The following is a 24,169-nucleotide window of genomic DNA, read 5'->3' as shown; positions in this document are numbered from 1 at the left end:
GAGTTTTAAAAGTCTGCAATCTGGCCATTGAGATTACATGCATAGTAGGACCGGGCAGTAAATTGCTTCTTCACACAAATTAGTCTCAACAGATGTCATGTTGCACACTCTGAATGCAGCTGCACGTTGGCTAAAAGAAGGCTCCTTGTTCAGTAATTCCAAGATGCCGAGCTATTTCGGGGATGGCAACTCGACCAGGGTTGCTTTCACTGCTCCAACACTGAGCAAAAACATTTTTTTCAAAACACGCACATGGCATAAAGAGATTACAATAGCCATCTAGAAGTTTCTCTTCTTGCTGATCAGCAGGTTAAACAATTAAAAGCTACCTTCAATTTGCATGCAAGCCAAACAAGAAGGATCAATCCAGATCATGTTGATAACTAAGCCTCTTTTGGGGAGTGAGGAGTTGCACACAAATTCTTGTCAGACATTAATCATATACTATCGTATTGAAACATTGTTCACCTCCTTTTCCATTTGTAAGCCCTCTGCACGGATGTTCCGCTCAAACACCTCCCTCTTCTCTGACAGGGAGCTGGACTTCCTGTAGACCAGGATGTAGTCGATACTGCTTTTTCCATCGCTGAAACAAAGGCCGCTGGATTTACTCCTCGCCTGAGAACAGACAGAGTCAGAAAAGAAAAGCGTGAGTTTACCACCTTGATTTAAATGGATCCATTTTTATCATGTATTGTATAATGAATGGATGACTACCTGGATGTTAACCTAACTGCTACTGTCTAGAATCCCTGTATAAACTACTCCTTTCTCATTTTGGTTTATACCTAATCTTCAGATTGGATGAAGGGAGCAATTACTTTGTTTTTGTTTTTATCACTGACCTCTGGGAGCCCAGAATTAGACTTTGAGTTTTCGTCGAGGATGCTGCTGGGGGTCCCCGGGTTCAGCAAGGTGGAGTCGTCATCCCGGGACGGGCTGCTGGTGTCGCCAGACCTCACCCTCTCAAGCAGCACATTAACATCCTTCACATCTGGAGGGAACAAGAGCACACTTCAAAAATGTGACAGGATATGTTTCCGGGACTAAGCCAACTTTTGAGCAACACATCTGTCTCCTCAGGAGCTGGTCGGCCATCTAGGGTTTTAAAAGAGACGGTGAAGTTGGAAGCAAACAACAATGGAAAAAAATATTTAAATTATATGTCATTATCTTCTTACACGTAAAGCAAAAACCGATGACAAGTTACTGACAAACCAACAAAATTTCAAATCGAAGTTCAACTAAATAGACCAAACCAAAGTCGCCAAACCTGAAACCAAAACAATGAGCTGGAATGAGGCTAAAACAACCGTTAGATCAGGATGATTTGGCTGAATTTGGTCATAAATCTTTTTGGTTCTTTCACTCGCAGTTTGTTGCGTTTGTTAAATAATTATTGTTTAACTGTATAACAGAGGAGGGTTAATCGAAACAATAAGTTTCTATTGTTAATAAAAGTGTCTTCCTTGATGTAGCTGTAATTTAGTCAACTAGATTGGTGACATGAGATAATAAAATGTCAGGTTAAATCTCAAAACCAACTTATTGCTGTTTCTTTTAGTATGAATTATAGTGCCTTAGGACCTAAATGCCATTGTTGAAGAGAAACCTTAAGGTATAGATACTGTAAATAAATGTGGTTGGGTCTCACCAAGGGGAGGCACATCGTCTTGAGTGCTGGAGTCCGGGGCTTCAGCCGAGGATTCCTCCATGATGATGTCTGCCTCCTTCCCGCAGGAGGAGAAGGCGAGGGTTCTCTCCGCTGCCTTGAAGCCTGAGGCGGAGGGCTGCAGCGGGACTCTGCGTTGGTGGGGGCTCTGCTGGTGGGGCTCAAACCCATGTAGAGATAAACTCACACCTGTGGGACACAAAATTATAACTACTTGAAATGATTTCAGGTGGAAGTTCATTGAGCACTGAGAACCACCTCTGTCGGTGACTGGACGAGTATTGAGTAAGCCATTACCATTGGTCAGCAGCTTCAGACATACAAAATAACTGGATTGAAATAATTGATCTTTAAGCACATAGTCCTGTTTGCCTTTAAAGTTCATAAAGTGACAGCAATATTAAATTCAACTCCTCACAGGAGATTAAAATTGATTTATTTATGCACCTCACATGCCTCTCAGAAGGGAGGACCATATGGCGTACAAATCAACAGTCCAACGCTATGATGATGGTTTGTACCTTTATATCACTGCTGAGTGTAAATGGCGTATTCACAGTATCAACAGATGAGTGGTAAAGAATATATGTGCAAACAGAAAAGAGTATTAAATAACTTCACTAAGAACATATTGCTCACACCCGTCTCTCAACAGTCGCTCACTGGTTGGGTGATATAAAACGTCATCATACCTCATCATCCATCATAAAATGTCATCATACCTCATTAGGGAATGTTCCTGAATATTACTTGCTGTGATTACACATCAGCTCACTCCAACTTCAAATGGACATTTTACTTGGAAGCTGGCAGGTAAAATCTAGGTAACGTCTGGTTGAAAAATTCAGCTGTTTCTGTTCACACATGCAGCTCCCTACTATAAATTTGGAGAGATTTTCAGGAGTTTTGGGTATGTGTGAAAACACCACTAGACTTTGTTGCTTATTGGATCAAAAACCATTCAGCTATGATCTAGGGCTTCTGTCGGCCATCTCCACAAAACTCAAGGCGCTTGGAAGATCAGTGCCAGAATGGTGTTCAAAATGTGGGCAGTAAATGCAACAATTGAGGAAAAGAACTGGGTCACAAAGCCACTCATAAACTTTTTACCTGCAATGCTGCTTTAGTGTTAAAGCAAAATAGAAAGTTGGAATGAAAGAAAAAGCAGGAAAGTGAAAGAAAGACACAACTAAGTCCAAGAGGAAAGAAATATAAACAAAAAAGTGACAGCTCAGCAACTTTCATCTCCTAAATAAGAAACTAACCTTGAAAGACAAGCTGATTGTGTCCATTTGTCAACCAAATTGGGGTCTTCAGATTGAACTAATTATTCAAAGATTAGCAAAAGAGCTTAAATCAACTCGATAGGTCTGTATCTTTTACTTCAGTTCTCTGGGGAATAAGAAGACTTCAGGAGAGGTGGGCGGCTGTCTCAAAGGGTTTACGTGCTGAGTCTTCGTTTGTGACATAAGAGGTGACTCAGCTTAATTTTTCTGCTGAGCCATAGTACCAGGGACAGAGATAGAGATTGGGGAAGCGTCTCGGCTCTTAATCAGCCGTTGATGCTTCGGAACATTGGAGCCGATGAATGCAGCAAATAGAAATGTGATGGATTTCAGAGTGAAAAAGAAAACAGTGCTCAGTGCTCTCTTCCTTTACTTGGAGTTGCAGTAAATATTTCTTTACACAAGGGTTTCAGCTATTCCATCAGGAGATTTAGTCGCAGGGCAGCTGGGCTTAGAAAGAGATACACTTGATAAAACATCCAGTGGATTGTCCTTTTTCTGAAGAGAATAGAGTCCTATAGTTTTTGTAACTGCTGTAGCAAACTCATAAAATTACAAGGCCAATTATATTCAGCTGTTAAATACCAAACTTTAAATATCCGGTTCTTCTTTTAATTACGTTGCCCATAAACAAATTCATCAACCTGGATCAATCAAAAAAATGTACCTGAAAGAAGCAGGTTTATCTGTTTCCATTAAGGGCCTACTAGCTAGTTCGCTGGACTTAAAAAAATGGCCAGCTACTGATCTAGACAGAAAAAAATAAGGGGAAGGAGCCAAAGTGACGTTGAGAACTTCATTTGTTTGGGATTTAGTTAATCAACTTTTTATGCCTTTATAGGAGAGACAGAACAGAGGATAGTGTTGGGGAGAAAGAAAGTGGGTAATTACCAAGCGACAACCTCCGGTCTGGTGTTGAAAAATGAAGCCGATGCAAAAATGCAAAAACCTGCAGTTCGTCGAGTGTCCACTTGAGGCTGGCTGCAGAAGCACCAGGAGTCACAGACCACATTCAAATACAGCAGTTTTTACAGCAGAAATTAACATGTTTACAGCGTGGTACAAAAAAGAAAATAGGACTCATAGGCCCACGACTTGATCTGCACACAGTAGGGGGGGTGAATTTGTTGATAACGCATCTGTTTTGATTTTATGAAGGATAAGAGTTATTGACAAAAAGGTGAGTGCGATGTAACGTAAAGTTAGGCAGCATTTACCAGCATGTAAACAGCCATCCATGGGACTACAAAGCCCCCTGCGGTAACAGGTGGGTGATGTCACTCAGGCTTCGTCCATTCATATTCACAGTCTATGGGAATGACATGCATGAATGGAGCCTTGGGTTTGGCACTAGAGATTAGCTATCTTTTTTGTTTTGCCAGGAGTGACCATATTTTGATGTTGGGGGCGAGGAGTAAACATTGCAATGTCTCTAACTTTATTGAGAGGTTATATAGTGCAAGTGTTCCAGCATTATAGCGATTAACATCACACGAGAATAAAGAAAAACAAAGGTAGTGAAAGCCTATAGCTTGCAACCAAGGGGCAAGAAAATGAAAACCAATTCAGAAGTGCAAAAACAAAACGGCGGTTCCTCTAGTGTCCACTTGGTGCTGGCTGCAAAAGCCAAGGAATCCCAATAGGTCCCATGTTTCTCTTGTATTGCTCTGTGAACAGTTGTACAGCCAGAAAAAGTACAGAGAATCTTTGCAACAAATTCTTGGTTTACTTTGAGTCTTCACAACTGATCACTGGAGAAATCCAATACTAGGGGTTGGCTGTTGTTACGAACCTTTGCCACATGTTCAACAGATTTGAACAGATAACAGATTTTAACGATAGTCAATATTTTTACAAATACATAATTACTATTGGGATCAACAGCTTTATCTTCTCTTCCCTGTAAAATAGTTGCTCATTAATTTGGTCTCCTCAGCACCCACACCACACATTTTGTTCTCATTAGAGGCAGAGAAAAGTGCTTACTATAAATATTGCCTCTCAGAGAACTGACACATTTCATATTAGTCTCCATGAAGCTGCTGGGTCGAGTCAGTCAAAGGCGAGTCAAAAAATATATCCATCAAACTTTAACGGCCCTTATCAGTAATGCAAGCCACAACTGAGTTCACATGGTCCAGAGGTGTAACAGACTGCTGTTCAGAACTCTTAATTCACAGTGTTTCAATGGCTATTTGACATAAAATTGTAGTTGCCACACCCAGATCAAATTTAGAGGAAAAATAAGTCGCCAGAGACCCAGGAAACATCCACAAACTACGAGCTAATGAACAGTTATTTAAGATGTTCGGTCAAGTGGGAGCTAAGCGCTAACAGCAGCAGCAGTAATGTTAGCTAACAGTAACTTTCCCTGTTCTGAAATGTTGCTGACCTTTAAATATTTAACAGCAAACTGACATGTGCCAATATTTTACAAAATCACTACAAATAGTGTTATTACCCACTTAATGAGTTCTATTTTCCCAATTATGTTCCAGGAAAAAACTGTCAGTAACGTTTAGAATATAAGAATAAATAAAGACTGCTTCCCCATTGGCTAACATTGGGACAAAGTGGCACAAGGGGATTAATCTCCCCTAAAATTAAGGGGTGACTGGAGATTTTTGCATATTAAAGCAAAATATAAAATAATTTCTTTCTTTTTTGTTACTTGTGGGCAAAAGATTACTCCACAATGGCCGGAAGTTGCCTATTTACACAAATCATGTGCGGAGCAACTAGAAATGTTTCTAGGCAACTAACTTCAAAGTCGATTCAACTCAAATATCAGTTCAGACTGCTATTCTTGAGGTAAGAAAACACTTGGAAAAAAGTCATAATTGAGCAATTTATTTAACTTAACTTAACTGTTGCAATCCCCTAGCTAATGTTAGCAGTGCTATAGCTGCTAGCGTTCAGCCCTCCTTGCAGGTTTACGTCTACATGCATGCATGGTTACCCATTGCTCTAGACGAGAGGTCATGTCAGTTTAACCTGACATAGCCTATATACAACATATCTCCATTTTCTAGATCAAAATACTGCCAAACTGCTCTGCGCTGTTCTGGTTTACATCTGGTATGATGTCAAATGGGTAGAAGAGTATTGCAGTATGCCGGTATTCATCATCCAGAGCTACAGCCCTGGCCAGTGGTGGGTCGCTGCATTACATCCTAGAGATAATTTACCTGCCACTGTTAACCTGAACTTATAATCATATCGATGAGTTTACTCGACAAGTAATCCTGGTGCTTTAAAATCATTTCAGTCCATTCAGTTTAAAATGTGTGTCTTTGCAATTCATCCATTCAATGTGTTGTTTACAAAGATCAACAGAGTGGTGAGTCTTCCGTCATTGGCTGATTTCATTGTATCACTATCCCTAGACAGATTCTCTTTTCATGAATGATGTCAAAAATGAAAAGTCATCAACCCACTAGTTGCGAATCGGGACCTTGTGTATTTGGAGCAAGTAGCTCATATAAATTAATACATGCAGTAGTAAGTAGGCTAGGCTTATTATTTCACTGTGTCAGATGCATATTTAATAAGCACTTCATATCTTCAGCTCCTCTCATCGTCAGGCTGTACACTAAATGTTCTTACAACTGTTAAAATGTATACTTAAAGAGCATAGGAGAGCAGTGCAGGACTTGTAGGATCCAGTGTTTTAAGTCAGGATATCTAAGTTCCTGATTTACAGACTTTAACCATTAGAAAAAAACAACAACAACAATAAATCTTACAAAGATCTGACTTTATGTGCATTATTAAACCACAGGAAGATCCTTTGATTTATAGATTCAGTTTGACTTTTATCACGCAGTGTGCCTTTGTAACTGTAATAAATGCAGCAGAACATTATGTCCAAATCTGTCTCCAACCTAGCACTACATAAAACGTGGACGTAGTGTCAGTGAAGTCACCCATTGGTTTCTGAGTAGGTGTTATGAAGCCCAATGTTGGCAGCCGCCATATTGGAAATGCTAGCTTAACCTAACTTTTGATCAATCAGGCCTTCAGCCTCCTGGCAAACAGCTCAGCCCCCAGTTTTTAACATAAAAGAAATGAGCTTTAGATTTTATTATTAGACCTTATGGGCATTCCTTGACTTTTGCAGCAAACACCAAGTGGAAACTTGAGGAATTGCAATTTTTTGCACTTTTTTCAACAACAGGTTGCCGCTTGATTCAGAGCAGCCCAACATCCTTGCATAACTTTGACTGATGACACATTAGTGATTATTCATGTGGAATAACACTAATGTTACTGCATTCAGGGTCTTCATCTGAAGCAATTCCCTGCTTGGAGTGTTTAAATATGACCAGTGCTGAGTTTATTGAACTGAGAGGTATGTGAGCTCAGTTATTATTTGTTGATTAACAACCACTGGTCTGTCCATCTGTCTTCCTGTGCAGGGCAATTGAACTGTGTTACACCTCAATTAAAATCTGGTTTAAATTAAAGGGATACTTCACCCATTTGCATTAAGCTTTGTATCATTAGAAACCTGGTAGTATTTTTGAATGGTCGTGCATCCCGCCCTAATTTTCCCCTGAGATGGGAAATCTTAGTATTTCTAAAGCCGTTTTCACATATGCACTCCGGATAATATCTAGATATTTACAGGAGGACTTCTCCGGAGATTCTCCCGACCTAGCCGTTCACATATGCTCCTCACAGCGGGGGACTATCCCTGTCAGAGGGGAGGGGGCGCGGGGGATTTCTCGACGTAAGACATGACGTAAATAAACAACGCAGAAGTAGCGGCCGAAGAAACAGAGTCCGCTACACGACATTATAATGAGAATATTTGCCTTTATATCGATGCTATGTGTAGTCCAATGGAATGACAACATCCACAAAACAGCGGAGAATAACATACTGACGAACAGAAAACATAATGCAGCCGTTTAATTACGTGCACGGAGATCGTAGTGGTCGCGTGCAGACATTTTAGCAGGTCACTGTATATAAACATAATTCTCTTTCCATTGGCTGAAATGGAAATCTCCGGAGTATTTGCTGCCGCGTTCAGACATCAGCTCACTGGGATTTTCTGCGGATAAAATACTAGGGGTCTGGCCGGAGAAAGTCTGCGCGAAAAATGCGGCTGTTTGCGTTCTCACATAGCCTAAAGAAGAGTTTTTCAGGAGATTTCCCGATGTGTGAAAAGGGTTTAAGCCTGAAAAGGAGTCTCCTATGACGCAAAAATCATAATTTTATGGCATAGCTGTTGCGGTCAGTGGGGTGAAACTACAACGCTAGTTCCTCATATTTTTGACCACTGAAGCTACAGACCTATGACAGATCAGTGGGTAGGAACTCACTCCCAGAATCCAAACTTAACATCCGCCATATTGTTTGGAAGCTATGCTAACAGGCTCTATGGAGAAAGCTGATAATGCCGAAAAATTATAAATATAGCAGCGAGACGGCTGCTGCCGACAGGCCGGTCTTGTGTCTTGGCTGATGCGGACGCCAGCCGCCAGGGCCACCGCTGGCCGCAGGCTATATTTCTGTATTACTGGCCAGCTCAGCAGCCGAGGCATAAGGCCTGCCTGTCGGCGGCTGTGAGGACTAGGAGCTGGGGCGGACTGGTAGTGTCGGTGCTCTCACTGTTTGCCTATGGACACAGACATAGAGTCTGTTTACTGTCAGGAATTTCCAAGATACCAATTCCTTCTGGAAGAAATCTCAGAATCAGTTGAGGAAACGGCCTTATGTGTTGAAGTAAATATATCTGTAAACCTGACCTTAGTGGGAGTGGCCTGTGGTGCTGTGCATTCTGGGATTTGGTGTCTTTAATCCACATGAGCCAAAAAGACACTTTCTGCCTTTTCTCGGCCAAGAAGGCACCAACTTCAAAATGTATTTCACATTTCTACTACATATATGACCCAATGTCAATACAGATTCATGTTTCAACGGGTGAAGTATCCCTTTAACTGTAGTGCCCAATTAAAGAGTCAGAAAACCAATAAAATAGTCAAAAGGGTAACAAATCTACAACATCACTATGCGCTAAAAGTTTGCTGCGCTGTTGGTTTGAACACACCTTAAGCTACTTTGAAGAACTTCATTTAGTCTTGGTGACCCCTGTGGACAAAGCCATGGCTCTTATCTCTTTGCCTGTCCTGTCCTCTATACATGTAAGTAGTGTTTTCTGACTTAAAATCTTTTTGCATTTTCAACTGAATAATGGGAGAATCTGATTTAGACTACCTCAGTAAAAACAAAGCCTTTAGCGCCCCCCCTAGGGGGCCCAAACCCTAAGTTGGGAATCAATGGTACAAAGGAATAAGTTAAAATTTTAGTCTGTAATACGCTTTAATAAATCCTCACAAAAGCTTTAGGTAAAAATTTAATTATTCATTGCAAATTTGTGAATTTTGATTATTGATTTGATTAATTAATTGTATCCCTGAATTTTCAGTGCACAAAGCAAACCTGCTGAAGTTTTAGGACTTTGCACTGCCTAGCACTTTGCAAATATTTACTGTGCTTTTGGTCTGAGACCATGATTTTACAGATACAACAGGACTACAGCATGAACATTTTTTCTCCTCAATTAACAATTTTGAAGATACAAATCTCAAGGTTTTTATTTGTATTCAACCTTTCATACAAAGCTCCAGCTCAAAGAGGTTGACAAAACAATATCAGATGAATAGACTCAACGTATCCATTCGTCAAATAACATCTAATTTGGGTTATTTGATCAATTAAGACCTTTTAATTTGCCTTTCAGGCAACAAAAAGTCATTCTCAGCGAACAAACACCCCTGAAGAGCTTGGTTCATTGCATAACAAAAAAACTCAGCCTGCAGACGACAGCTCATACTGAGAGGAGAATAAAAGATTTCAGGGCGGAAAGGAAAGGAGAATGGGAAGTGGTGGGTGTGTGTGATGTGTTGCTAAGGGATCAGGTGTCAGTCACTTTTGAGGAGGAAGTGTTCATACCGCCTTCATGGCTTAAATTGGATGGGGGTAGCATGTTTGTCCAGAATGGAAAACATGCAGGTGAAAAGTCTGTATGCATCTGATAACCTGCTACTGGTACATGAAAGGCACACACACACTTACACACACACTCCGACACAAACTCCTCTCAGTGACATGACCCATTTCTGTGTTTTTACAACTGATGCGCCATGGAGGATGAAGAAGAAAAGATTGTGAGGAAATTGCAGGAATTACTGCAGGAGAACGGGAGCAGGTTGGCGAAAATATGTCAATGTGTATATGTGAAGGTCAAATGCTTGCATGGTCACTGTGTGAGACAGATGAAGCGTAAAGAGGAGTGTGAGTAGGACACGTACAACACATGAGAGAGAGAGAGAGAGCTGCGTAAAAAAACAACAACCATCGGCTCTTTTGAGAACAAGCTGCCCTCGCTTCAAGACAACTTGCAAAACACTCACCGTGCGAAGGAGGAGCAAGGTAGAGAGACTGCTTCACCCCTCAGAGGGGAAGAGGAAGGTATGGGGAGGGGGGGAGGCTTCCAAGCAGCCGCAGCAGACGCCAAAACAGCCGGAATAATTCCCCCCATACGCACACACATGCACACACACACACACAGCAGTCACCCAAGCAAGCAAATAACCTCACTGAGGAAAACGAACAAGCACGACGTCCCATGAGGGAAACCAGCATCCCCACTTTTTACCCCTCATCACTGCTTTTGCCGTCCAAACACAGCTTTACATCCAAAGCCACACACACACACACACACACACACACACACACACACGCACACACACACACACACACACACACTCACACAGACAGATCAGTCATATCGGAGATGCTAAGACCAGGCAGCAGGGAAAAAAAACGCACAGAAGCTGTCAAAGATCTTCTCTGGCGCAAAAAAAAAAACACACACACACAAGCGTGAGCAGGATGTTTACAGTGAGAGGACGAGCGAGGCAGAGAGAGGGAGAGAGGAGGTGCGTGCTGCTCATCGCACTCTTAATCAGCCTTGCCCTGGCAGCCAATCAGAGGTCTAGCTGCTCCGACAGCAGCAAATCAGAAAAGAGGGCTGGCTTTGTCAGTGTTGCTGTAGCACAAAACAATGACAGTTGGCACTGATGACAGTGTCAGTATGATCCTCTGATGGTGACTCAAGGGCACACACACACACACACACACACACACTAACTGACAAGTAGGTATTAAAGGAGTCGTCCACATATTTTTGTCTGCTTAAAATAAGTCCTTTGATGTAGAGAAAGAGTACAATTTTATGCTGTTTGCGGTGACCCTAAAGAGACCCATTCATAAATCAGATTTCAGTGTGAGTTATGACGTACAAAATGCACCATCTACCATCTATCACAACCCTCAGTCCAGGTAGAGCTAGTATGAGACAGCTGATGTCACGAAGATTAAGCAGGTCTTTCCCTCTTTTCAGTAGAAAATTCTGTCTTTCAGACTCTGTCGCTCCTCTGCAATTCAGGAAATAAACTGGAAGTGCAGCTCTAGAAGAAAATGAAGACCACTGCAAAAATGTTTCTCTAGTTCCACTATTTATAGTTGTGAGTTTGTGTACCAGAACCAGAATCCACATACTGTCTACACACATACACACGGATTACACAAAACGTTTTTTTGTTTTGTTTTGTTGTTTATAACATTTCTCCCGACTTCAAAATATTCTCACTTGGGTTTCTTTATTTCAATTAAATGACAACAGGCTGAGATAACAAAAGGTTGCCGCATTTCTGAGACCTCAAAAGATGCAGAAGAAAAAGGAATGAACGAATGTTTTTGAATGAATGAATATTTTCATTTTGGTCACTCATTAAAAAATAACAAGAGTCAAAAACATTTGGGTAAATTGCCCACTTACAGATACAAAAAAACACTTTTACTTATCCATTTCACACAATAAAATTCAAACAATCAGGGCTGTTGCTCCGTCTGCTACTTCGCATATTTAGATGTATAGATATGAAAACGAGTTACTTTTTTTGACATGATTTGATTTAGAAAGAGTTCAGAAATCAATATCTGTTGGAATAACTCTGATTTTAAATCACAGCTTCAGTAGAGATGCTGATTAAAGATACGTTTGAAGTGGTCTTGTGTTTTTCTAGAGCTGTGTATCTACATGTACCTTGTTTTGCTAGACAAAGAACAGGGACGCTTCATATTACAATGTTTTTCCACTGAGGTCCCTTCAGTTAAACATCTATAAAGTGTCGTGTAAGAACAGGAGAAACATCGACGGTGACCTGTTTCTATTTGGGGTTACACGACTTTGAGATGTATTTAAAGTCGACCGTCATGAGATAATAGTCAAGTCGAGGCCGACTGGTCGCTGATGATGTTATCAAAATAACCTCGGGAGAAGGGAATGCTTTGGAACCCACACATTTTTTTTTAAGTATGTCCAGAGTGCCATCTCTTTTTAATTCAAATATCAGATTTTGGCACAAGCGATTTAATAATTCCATCCCACGAGTCAGGTATTTTGTCCCTCCTCTAGTATAGGTTATAGTATTTATTTGCATCTAAGCTATCAAGGAAATGTTTTTTTCTTCCTATTGATTATTGAGACATCCAGACAGTTAAACAGCCATGTAAAACATACCCATATAGTAAGGGCTCCTCTGACAATAATTTCGACCAATCAGAGCTCTTCTAATCACTATTAACTGTCGATTTGTCAGTTTGATCTCTTCTGCGTACGTACTTGTGCTGCTGTCACAGAGCGTTTCCTGGCTTGCACTGAAGGTGGGCAGCGGGCTGATGGACAGCGACGCCGGGCAGGACACTGGCTCCAGGTGCTCGCTGCTGGGCGGGACTGCAGAGGCCTCAGAGTGAACGCAGTCTGGACTCGGAAGGTTCTGGCTGCTCCCAGGGAAAGGACTCTTCCAGTGGGAGAAACCAATGGCAACTTGACCCCCCAGGTCAAACCCTGTGGAATGAGTCAGACCACAATCATTACAAAGGTTTTATACATCTTTTCATGCATTAGACTCTTACATTGTCTTACAACACATTTTCAATGGTCGCAGTAGAATTAACTTTATTAGACATGATGACGTTTTTATGGCCTCTCCGAGCACTACTCAGAGCTAATAGTAGGTCTGAAGTTTTGAGTCTTCAGTAACACAGTATTATCCTCAGTCAGGTTGCCCTCTAGTGGTGGAAGCTTTCAAAATCATTAAAACATTCATATTCAACTGTCAAAATCAAAAAAGACTCGCTGACTCTCTGACAGGGGAGAAGGGATGCTGTGCACTTAAATCTTTTTTTTCCCACGTCCAGCAAAAGCAGTGAGTCTGATCAGAATCAGAATCAGTCAGGTATAGGTGTACAAACGGACTCCAGTTCGCTCACAGATGAAGAGAATGTCAGAAAGAGAATATCGCAGGAGGCAGGACATAACAACAACAAAAACAACAACAACAACAACAGAAATGTAGGCTGAGTGAGAGACATGATGATTTAATTTTCTAAATCATTTAAACGACACGTAAATGTATACATAAAATGTCTCAACACAGCATGAAATGTGGAGACATTAGATACAATGACTTGCACTTAGGATGTTGAATGTGGTTTGTGTGTGTGTGGCTGTGTTTGTGTTTTGCCGGTTTTCATGTACACACTGATGTTTTTTTACACAACTGAAGTTCCTGACGGATATATACAATTATTTGAATTTGAAGTCACTTATTATGCAAAATAAACTTCACCATGTTTTTCTAACTCTATCATGTGCCCCTAGTCCGTCTTCAAACCCCCGAAATATGAGAAAAGTCCATCCTCTCCGTCTTTTGCCTGCTCCACTTTTCAGAAAATATGTGCTCAAACAGGCCGTTTGGAGATTTTCCCTTCATGACATCACAAAGGGCAGTAACCCCTCCCCCACTTGGGGAAACTTCTATCGGTTTAATAATGTATTTATTTATACATTACATATAAACTTGATCATCACTATATATGAACTGTGCAGAAATTAATTGATCCCTGACTGTATATCAGCATTTTATTAGCTATTTCCAGGTTATGATTAACCATCACAGCTGACCATCTTCACTCATTTCTTTCTCTTAACTCTGTTTTCATTGTAACTGACCATATGCTGCTTTAGTTCAATGTAAATATCCCCTGAGCATGAAAAAAAAAACAGTCACATGTAATTCTAATGTAACTTTTTTTGGGAGGAAGGACACATTTTTAAATGATTACTAAATAAACAAAACACTATCACAAAAGGGAACACCATCCTTCAGCTTCCTTGTTTCCTGTGAATCACACAGCCCAGCTAAATTCAAATGTTCATCAGCAGTGAACAAAAAGATCCTGATCAATAGCAGAATAGTGAAACGCCTGGCAGTCTCTGAGCAGCTAGCTCCTCACGCAGCACATTCAGCTGGAGGATACATTCTGAGGAGGTAAATCCAAGCTACTCTACATAATTCAGCTCATATACAGCCTCAAACGCTCTAAAAAGAGAAAAGATAAAGGGGTTTTCACATGACAGTGTTGGACTGCATTCGTGTGAAGGTCCCCTGGAATAATGCTTGTGCTTCAGTCAGCAGTTTCAACAACTAGAACACAAAGAAGTTATTGTTTTGTCCCCGTGGGAATGCTGTCAGGTACATCTGACTTCTTGAACAATATAAGAAAATATTCCAAGGTGTTAATGTCTGCGAACCGAAACAACCAAAGGAGTACAGCAAATATACATTATAGTAACAATGTACTCATTTCCACTGTAGATACTGTACTCCTAACTGTGCAGGCTGAAGAATCACATTAGTTTACCCAAACACTGATTCATGGAAAAGAGAGCAATATGGCTTTTCTTTTTCTAAAGCCTTTTCCACACATGCACTGGATGGACGTGAGCTTGTTTAGCGCTTTTCTAGTCTTCTGACTACTCAAAGCGCGTTTACACTGAAGGTCACACCTACCCATTCACACACTGATGGCAGTGGTTGCTATGTAGTGGGACCATCAGAAGTAACTAATCCCATCCATAGGCATTCATACACCGCTGATGAAGCAGCGGTAGCAAATGGGGGTTAAGGGTCTGGCCCAAGGACACATCCGACATGTTGATGGGGATCGAAACCCTCGACCTTTCGGTTGAGAGACGCCGACTCTACCAACTGAGCCACAGCCGCCCACACTGCGCTCCTGAAAATGTCCTGAAACAGTTTGGAATGAGCTGCGTGTTGCAACGTGGCTGGTGCAGGTGGAGAAGCTAGCAGCAGGTAGCAATTAGCAGAAGCCCCAGGTTAGCTGGTTAGCTTCAGATGGTTGACAGACAACAGAGGGGGGATTTCCACACTGCATTTTTATTCTACAATACTTAATATCGAGCATACAAAGCCAAGTTTCCACAGCGCTATATTCACTGATGATGCGTGAATACTAAAGCATAGATAACCAGCTCATACTCATCACTTAAGTTAAGAGCTCTCTGACGGTCTTACACACAAACAAGATGGCTGTCAGAGATCCACTTTCTCTCTTACAAACTCAAAACATAACAGAGGCACCACATGTCCAATTACACGTAGCATTGATTTGAAGGCAAAAACAGACATCAAAGCATCCAACTCTGTTGTTTGTCTGCCATCTCCTGTATTTGTCTTATGTCCTGAGACCTCCTACCCCACTGTCAGACAGTCAAACTCTCCCGCTGCAAAGGACATGTGTGTCCAAGGAACTCAGGAAGACGTCACGAGCATGCTGTCCTGAAATGTTCAAGCAATCTTCAGGAGTGCATGTGTGAAAACGGCTTTAACTATCTTAAAATTAGGCCTCACAGTTGTATGCCTCCGCCATTCAATCTGCAGTTCCAGTAATGTTGCCCACATAATGACAGTATCAGGGTTACTGGGACAGGGTATGTTGTACACCTCTCTTTCTGTTTCTGTGATCGTCAATAGACCCCTCTTGTGACAGCAGAACTAACAATAAAGGCGATAAGAGTAAAGCAAGAAGATATTGTCTATAAATCAATACATTATCATCTGGGATAGATGAGAAATGAGAGATTTAAAGAAGTTGCCTCCAGGCATTGCTGGATTGTAGCTTTCCCATAAACAGGGCAAAGTGAGTTCATATTGACATTGACTGTTGTTGACCCAATCAAATCATCTTTGAGGCCAAGTTGTGGTTTGTGCCATGTTTGGAGACGCTCCCTTCAGTAAGTCCTGATGCAATGCATTCACAAGAAAACATCCCTGAAATAATAACGCTTTAGGCCACAGCTGTAGCCCTAACCCTAACAGAGTTTATAGTTGTCATTTGACTGCTGGAAATATATTGATTGCATTTTTCAAGAGTAATCAAATCTAACAAATTAATGATTTGTACAGGAAGTTGGTCAATGTATTCAAAAGAGAAACAATTAAAGACAGTAATTATATGAGCCAACAATCATCAACATCCCATGAAAGTCACCTGAAAAGGCAAGAGGGGCGGAGGAGGTAATCCACACCTGGCATGTATCCGAACGACCTCCAAAACTTGAGGTGTACGCAGCCTTTGCGGACATATTGTGTTATAAGCAAGATGTATGTCGCAGTCATCAGAAAAAAGTGCCCACGAGGCTCTCTGAGGAGAGGGAGGCCCAGATATGTAGCACCTACACTTTCTGACACCGGCAGAGGTGAGAAAACAGATGCAGGTGCAGGTATCTGGGCCACACGCTGTATTATGCAATGACAAGTTGGAGCTGAGTGTCTGTGATCATCATAGACAGAGTTGCAGTGGAGGTACTTCTGTGGATGGATGGCCGATGCGGTGTAAAAGTTTGTAAGTTTGCTGAATGAGTGTTCATGTAATGTGTAGGAGTTTGTGGTCTGAACTTGTTTAAAAACAGCCCTTTACATATTGCCATTTCAAGGTGTAACACACAGAGGCAGAATGGTGGGGCAAAGTCATTCTGCCCCTGATCTGCCATCAGAAGAAGTAACAGAGACATAGCAGGGGCTAGAAGGTGGCAAAGTGCACAGTCAGAACTTGCTTGGTACACACACACACACATAGTGCTGTGTGTCTTGGTGGAAAAGAACATGAGTGTATGTGAAGCTCTCACTGTTTTCATTGTGTCTCATTTGTTTCCAAAATGCCATAAGATAATGTGAAATATTACTCTGCTGCGACTCCACTGTACAAGTACAGAAGGGGTAATGACAGGGAACTTCATTACGGTGCAGTTGCGTAATCGACTTGTGTTAAATCTATATTTTTCTGTGAAAATATTTGAAAATGTATTAGGGTTTTATAGTAGTTTGTGCACTGCATATAAATATGGACAGCATGTCTCCAACTCCTACAGTTGTGCAAAAATGAAGCTAAAATATCACCCGTGATGTCTGTGACATGTTACACTGGTGACATCATTTGAAGTCAGTAAAGATTGGCTATTGGAGCAAGGGAATTAATATCCTGTACCTCTGCTAACAGAAACAAACATTTAACCAACCGATAAAGCGATTCACCATTTTTTTTAAACTCCCAATCCATGTTCGGAAAGGAGCAGGGAGAAGAATACATCTTATTTTGCCTGCCAGTAACTCAAAAAGAAAACAAGAAATTTCTAGATGGTCTGTCAAATTACAATCACTAGGCAACTAATACCATGGCAACATGAAACAAATCTGACAATTTAGGGACTTCACTTCCACACACACTAACTGCCATTAGTTAATTATTATATTTTTTCATTCAGTCTAATAACTTTCTCCTTGTACATTTTCTTAAACTGAAATATATTCACATAGCTCTTCAAGTCATTATTTAAAGAATTCCACAATTTGATTCCTACAACTGAAATACACATCTGTTTTTAAAGTTGTCCGTCCAAACTGATGCTTAAAATGATATTTTCTCCTGTGGTCTTCATCTTCTGAACCAACCTCAAGTCGGTACAGTCCCTTTTTTTTTGCATCAAATAAGAAAATAAAACCAAATTTCTCAGCATGTTCACATGTGATAAGAATTATGTTTAAGAATTTAAAAAAAAAATATAATCTATTATGATGTTTGTTTTGATTTTAAAGTATGACTCGTGTCACATCTGAGCCAGTCGGTCAGCAGAGGGAGCTCCAAATATTTTGGCTTAACTCTTTGGCAGCTGTCGTCTGTCTTTTTATACAGTCTGTGGTTTGTTCTATCGTCTTGTTGTTTGTCATATTGTTGACTTTCCATCTTGCTAGCATACTGTTAGCTTTACAACTCACAGTTAAGCAGAGGCAGTCATTGAGATGCGCTGGTAACTATAAATACCTCCTGATGCTAAGTCGTAACTAAGACTCATTCTACATACTGTGAAAGACAACACATTTTTCATTGCATTGGACCCCTATGTGGTTGGAATAGCTTTTCCAGGTATTAGTCAGACCCCTTGACTTTATGAGGTAAACACTGACAGCTTCTTTAAAACTTCATATTTTGATTGCAAAAAACATTTTCTGTTTGTAGTAAGTGACTACAATATAAGCGGGACAGAGCCCTTTGGGGTGTACATAGTGACATTTTTATGGACTCTGTAGGCAGGCCTCCATGTTGTCCACAAAAACCTGACATTTGGACACCTCCTCAGGGATTATCCCTTATGTGTATAGCAGTGATCAATTGATGCAGAAGTTTCAGCAGGGTGCTCCTGATTTTCTCCACGTCATCCTCTTTGAATCTCCGCCTCAGGCTGAAGACCAGCTCTGTCTATCAGCTGCACAACCACAGTAAATTACTTATACAAAGGAGGAGGCTGGAATAAATGGGAGATTATAATCGATTAGAACTTTAAAGAACCAACGATGATGCTGACTAGGTTTTTCTTTCCAAACAAAGGCCAGGGCTTTTAAATCTCAGCAGCACACTAACTCTTTTTTTTAATGTCAAGAGTGCCGGGCAGCACTATAGATCTTTCCCTTTGTAAAACCAAGAGGGTGAGTCTCAACAGTCCAAAGCTCCCCCTCAGCACTTCATTCGTTTTTTTTAATTTTATTTAGCCCAGAGAGAGGAGAGGAACACCTGCATGCAGCACAGCCTGAGCTGAACCTAAAATCTCACCTGTCACAGCATTCAGCTCACAGCTTGTCTTTCTAACAAGGCTCTAATATTCATCGAAAACATGTCAAAACGTAAGGTCTGAATATTGCAAACAGCAGCAGCTTGCAGTTTTCTGACAGACAAGCAAATTATTTCAGACAACTTGGTCAACAATGCACTATTTCCTGTCTACAACCCTCAGCAGATAAAGAAAGTTAAACTCCAAGGGAAATCTTTCATTTGCTTGCAGCTTAGCTAACAAAACATTTACCTCGCTCTCTTTAGGCATCCTGTTAGAAAGCTCACTGAAACAGCACCACAATGCATTCAGTAAGTTCTCAGAGGTGTTGCTGTTATGAAGGTTGGAATTTGTTAAATATCATGAGTAACACCCATACTGTACAGATACCCCAAACATTATCTTTGTCAATACCATCCGTCCATTAACAACAACACTTATCATCCTGCGGCAGTGAAGTCATATCTTCTTTTTCTCACTAGAGCTTTGCATAACACCGCCCTTCAGTGCTATGATAAGCCAAATATATTTTGTGAAGTGACTGACAAGTACTCACTTTCCCAAAGCTTGCCTGAAGGGCCTGCTGTTAGGAGGCTTCTTCATAACCATGTTATGTAAGCATGAGTCTCCCCTGAGTACAGGAGCCCTCTGTTTGGGGCCCATGTGTTTCAGGCAAAAGCTGTATGAATCAGTGATCGTAAACCTCAATGCAATCTGTGAGAAAAACTTTCAAAAGTAGTTTGCTGTTTGCATTTTTAATGTTGTTGATTTTTTACTTTGGGAATATATCGGGATCCTGTCTTCTCACCACAAAGGCACAACCGCACAGAAATCTGCTCTTCCTTTTTCACAGAAGTCAAGAGCTTGTAAAAGGAAAGCCTCCATTAAGAAATGTAAGTAATGTTTTTTATATATACGTTGAAACACATCAAATGAATAAAAAAGAAAAGGCTCTGAGATAAAAGCGACAATATTTACCTTTTTAACCATAAAATAGTCTTTTCAAAGTCGATCTAATAGTTCAATAACGTTTGACATGGAGAATAGCATTCCCATTTCCACAAAGAAGCAGAGGATTTTATGGCACACCTTCACCAACGACCAAGGTGCATGAAGAGTGAGGTCAAAAAGCTCCAGCAACACTTGCAGCACGAAGATCAACTTTATTAAAGGGATACTTCACCCGTTGAAACATGAATCTGTATTGACATTGGGTCATATATGTAGTAGAAATGTGAAAAACATTTTGAAGTTGGTGCCTTCTTGGCCGAGAAAAGGCAGAAAGTGTCTTTTTGGCTCATGTGGATGAAAGACACCAAATCCCAGAATGCACAGCACCGCAGGCCACTCCCACTAAGGTCAGGTTTACAGACATATTTACGTCAACACATAAGGCCGTTTCCTCAACTGATTCCAAGATTTCTTCCAGAAGGAATTGGTATCTTGGAAATTTCTGGCAGAAAACAGACTCTATGTCTGTGTCCATAGGCAAACAGTGAGAGCACCGACACTACCAGTCCGCCCCAGCTCGAGCCGGCCCCGGCTCCTCGTCCTCACCGCCGCCGACAGGAAGGCCTTATGTCTTGGCTGCTGAGCTGGCAGCGGCGGTCAGCAATATAGCCGGGAGACGGTTGCTGCTGACAGGCTGGTTTTGTTTCTCGGCGGTCCCGGCGGCCAGCCGCCAGCGGCCAGATTTCCAAAAGGAGCCTGGGTGCCCTGCTTTCAGCACTATGTAACTTTGGCAGCAGTCCAAGGTTCTGGTGAAAAGTGCAAACAGCTTTACAGCACAAGTTCACAGAGCAGCTTTCAGCCATAAAGTAACAAAAGTTCTCTACAGTGCAGTTGCACTCAGCGACCTTGGATGGGAGCCAAAGCGCACCAAACTGAATTCCCCCTTAGAGTTGCTTTAAAAAGGAACTTAAAAAGAGATAACTGACTTTGCTGACCTGATTTGACCAGATACAATTTTTTATAAAAAACAAAATGTGTTACACATAGGGGTGGCTGTGGCTCAGTTGGTAGAGTCGTCGTCTCTCAACCGGAAGGTCAAGGGTTCAATCCCTAGCTCCTGCAGCAACATGTCCGATTTGTCCTTGGGCAAGACACTTAACTCTGAATTGCTCCCGCTGCTTCGTCGGTGGCGTATTAATGCGAATGAATGGGATTAGTTACTTCTGATGGTTTCACTAAATAGCAACCACTGCCATCAGTGTGTGAATGGATGTGAATGTGTAGGTGTGACATGCAGTGTAAAAGCACTTAGTCAGAAGACTAGAAAAGCGCTATATAAGCTCAAGTCCATTAACCATATTGAGATAGAAAAAAGTAGCTTACTTATTTATTTTCTATGACAATTATAAAACAAACTCAACTGCATCAATAGATTCAAAATAACATCACTCTACATATGCTTTAACTTTCAGATACAGATTACAGTTTAAATATAAGTCAATAGCAAAATGTACAAAGATTTTCCTTTCATGTTAACTTTTTTCCTCCCCAAAGTGCACTTACCGATGGTGATCTGACTGACGCAGCTGTAGAAGGTTCCTGAAGAGACATTGTAGCTGCCACTGCTGGGCTCACGGTCTATGACAGAGGCAGACATCAGGTAAACTCTTTACATCCAAACCACTTATGATCACCAAAATCATCACAGTCATACTTTCATGTACTTTTTGTTCCATTTTGGATCTGTAGAGCAAAAACTGTTTCCCTGGTTCGCAGAGTGTCAATAAAGTGTGCACTAAGCCACTTACAGTACTGCTCCTGGCAATTTGAGGAAAGTCATGACCCTGCAGCGTTACAGGAATAAAACCTCCAATCCTGCAATGTTAGTGCCCTGCTCCACACATCGAGCCACACAGGGGGAAAAACCCTTGACCTTGGTCGGAGTTAAGGGGATAAAATCCATGAGTCTGGCAGCTTTAGTGCTTTGGTCTACCAATTTATAGAGAAAGAAATGAAGTTATCCATTGTAGCAGAACATGGTGAATAAAACTCAATGAGCCCATCACTCTAGGGGATATTATATGACACAATTATTCACAACATTGTTAAATGAATATCTCAAAGCCTGACAAAAGAATGTTTGGTGCTTATTGATCTGCAATGATTCTAGTCTGAAGACCTGAGGCACAGCCTTTACAAAGTTTAAATACTTCAACCTCAAACTCTGGAATAAAAACTTTGTATCGGGGTAACTACATTCTCTGACGTCAGTGTACAGCAGGGTTGTGTCCAGACTTTTTTCACTGGGGTGACCCAACTGGGGCACCGACCTATTCATGGTTGGCTGAAAGTATGTGTGCGTAAAAACACAAGAAGGAATTGCCTTAATTTACTCAAAGAAGAGATGAGAAATTAGAAACCCATTGATGAGGTAAGAGTAACCCAACATTGAAAATAAAATGAACAAACATTGGGGTAGGAATAAACCAGAAATACAGTTAAAATGAATCAGGAGCTTGGGTTGAATATATGACCCATGTGGCTGGGTTAAACAGGTAACACATCTTGTGTGGTAAAAATAAACCGAGCAGGTAGTTGGCCCTTATTTGACCTGATTTGTTTTTTTTTAACCCAGCAATTTTGGTATGTAATTTACTACTAACCTTAAAGAAAGATGTCATATTCCTGTGTATATCTTTTTGCAGTAAAAGGGTAACAACATATAAATCTTTTAAGCTTAATTCTCAAAAATGTACTGTATGTGCAAAGTCACAATTTAAAGTAATGACAAAATGAAAAGCGCTATATTGAAATGCAAAATTAGCTACTGCCAGCCTTCAATAGCCCAAATAATTTAATTTAAAATAGTTTTTTGGCCTCTGACAAAGGAATAGCCAATCACATTTCAGGATTATTAGGATGCACCAGGGGTGTCAAATCAGATAAAAAGCCACTACATTTTGTTTGAACCTCACAACAAAATAATGAAATAGGAGTTAAAGATGTATACAACTTTACATATGGGAGCAACTGTGACAAATTAAAGTTTCAGACAACGTTACTAGTGTTTCATTGGTACACACTGTATTAAATATACATATAGAGCTATCTGAATATCTTGGTGAGAAACACAGCTTGCAATCACTGAGGTTCTGTGGTCAATTAAAAAAATAGCCTTTGACACTGGAAACTGGAGGCTTAATTTGGAACTCCATTATCAAGGGAGATAGAGGTTAAATCATTACTCTGCAGCAGAGGGAAAAGACTCTGTGGCAATGCAGTCGCTACTTGAAGGACACCCCTAGCAGTTTTGCATCAGACCAAGAACTGAATGTAAACACTTCTGCTCATGCATCTATTAAGAGAACTTCTGTGGAAAAGCGCTCATGTCCTAATTCTCTAATCTAACACCTACAGTCCACAGTACAGAGAAGCAACTGCATTTATCACTGACCGATGAGAGTCTGCTCAGCATAAGCACTCGCATGTGCTTCTATCTTTAGAGGGAAAGCTGCAGGTATCATTTATTACCGAAGTTGTGGAAAGTGGGGAGAACCATATCAGCCTTTGAGCTGCTTTAAGTTACATCCATAATTTATCACCAGGCTCAGTCTTAAAGAGCTTACATGTAAATAATGCTTTGGTTGCAAAGGAATTCACTGAGGGCTGAAGGAGTTCTACTTAGTAGCTTTTTTTTGGTAAAAGCTGCATCCAGGAGTTAAACTATATTATGTAGCTGTGATAACTACTTCTACTGCTCTATAAATAAGAGGCCATAGTCTTCCATTAAGCAACTGTTTTCTAGTTTCATTATTTCACGATGATGTTTTCAACCTAAGGCAGTTGCAACTTAAAAATAAAGAGCACTCTAATAATCGTGTTTCCTTAATGCATAAGGTGAATGAGTTAGATTTTGCCATGAAAAATCAAGAGATAGTGATACCAGTCTGTTGTGGCAACCTAAAAAAAAAGCTCCAAGCAAGAAATATGATTCGTTTTGTAACATTGCATCCATTTGGTAGACAATGAAAACTAGCATGACAGTCCAAGGGAACTCCTGCTGAAAATGTTACAAGAATAATTCATATTTCTTATGTGGTCAACTGACAGCACCATCGAAGAAAACTCACAACCAAGTTTATTCATCCTCTTTTTTTCCCCCTTTTTTTAACTAACGGTGGGATAGCCTGCACTTGTGCTTTATCTGCTCTG

General features: G+C 40.8%; 2 protein-coding genes across 7 annotated transcripts in view; one reads left to right on the top strand and one right to left on the bottom strand.

The window, feature by feature from the left end:
* Positions 1-24,169, bottom strand: part of LOC132956418 (anoctamin-4-like) — a 62,394-nt gene that overhangs the window by 37,616 nt on the left and 609 nt on the right. For 4 of the 6 annotated variants that reach the window (XM_061029872.1, XM_061029874.1, XM_061029875.1 and 1 more), the window contains exons 2-6: positions 21,521-21,595; positions 12,659-12,883; positions 1,655-1,861; positions 846-994; positions 469-618 (exon numbers count right to left, since the gene is read on the bottom strand). In XM_061029872.1, coding sequence (XP_060885855.1) covers positions 469-618; positions 846-994; positions 1,655-1,861; positions 12,659-12,883; positions 21,521-21,595 — 806 coding nt within the window. Of the gene's footprint in view, positions 1-468; positions 619-845; positions 995-1,654; positions 1,862-3,849; positions 3,940-10,382; positions 10,900-12,658; positions 12,884-21,520; positions 21,596-24,169 lie in introns of those variants that run through there. The other 2 variants (XM_061029878.1, XM_061029877.1) reach the window with 2 other exon arrangements.
* Positions 12,646-24,169, top strand: part of LOC132956423 (NXPE family member 3-like) — a 31,757-nt gene continuing 20,233 nt past the window's right edge. The window contains exon 1 of the mRNA XM_061029885.1: positions 12,646-12,654. The gene's annotated coding sequence lies outside the window, so the exon portion shown is untranslated. The remainder of the gene's footprint in view (positions 12,655-24,169) is intronic.

Source organism: Labrus mixtus, chromosome 22, assembly GCF_963584025.1.
Source record: "Labrus mixtus chromosome 22, fLabMix1.1, whole genome shotgun sequence".
Lineage (NCBI taxonomy): Eukaryota > Metazoa > Chordata > Actinopteri > Labriformes > Labridae > Labrus > Labrus mixtus.
The sequence above is the reverse complement of the archived record's forward strand: the minus strand, read 5'-3'. Positions and strand labels throughout refer to the sequence as shown.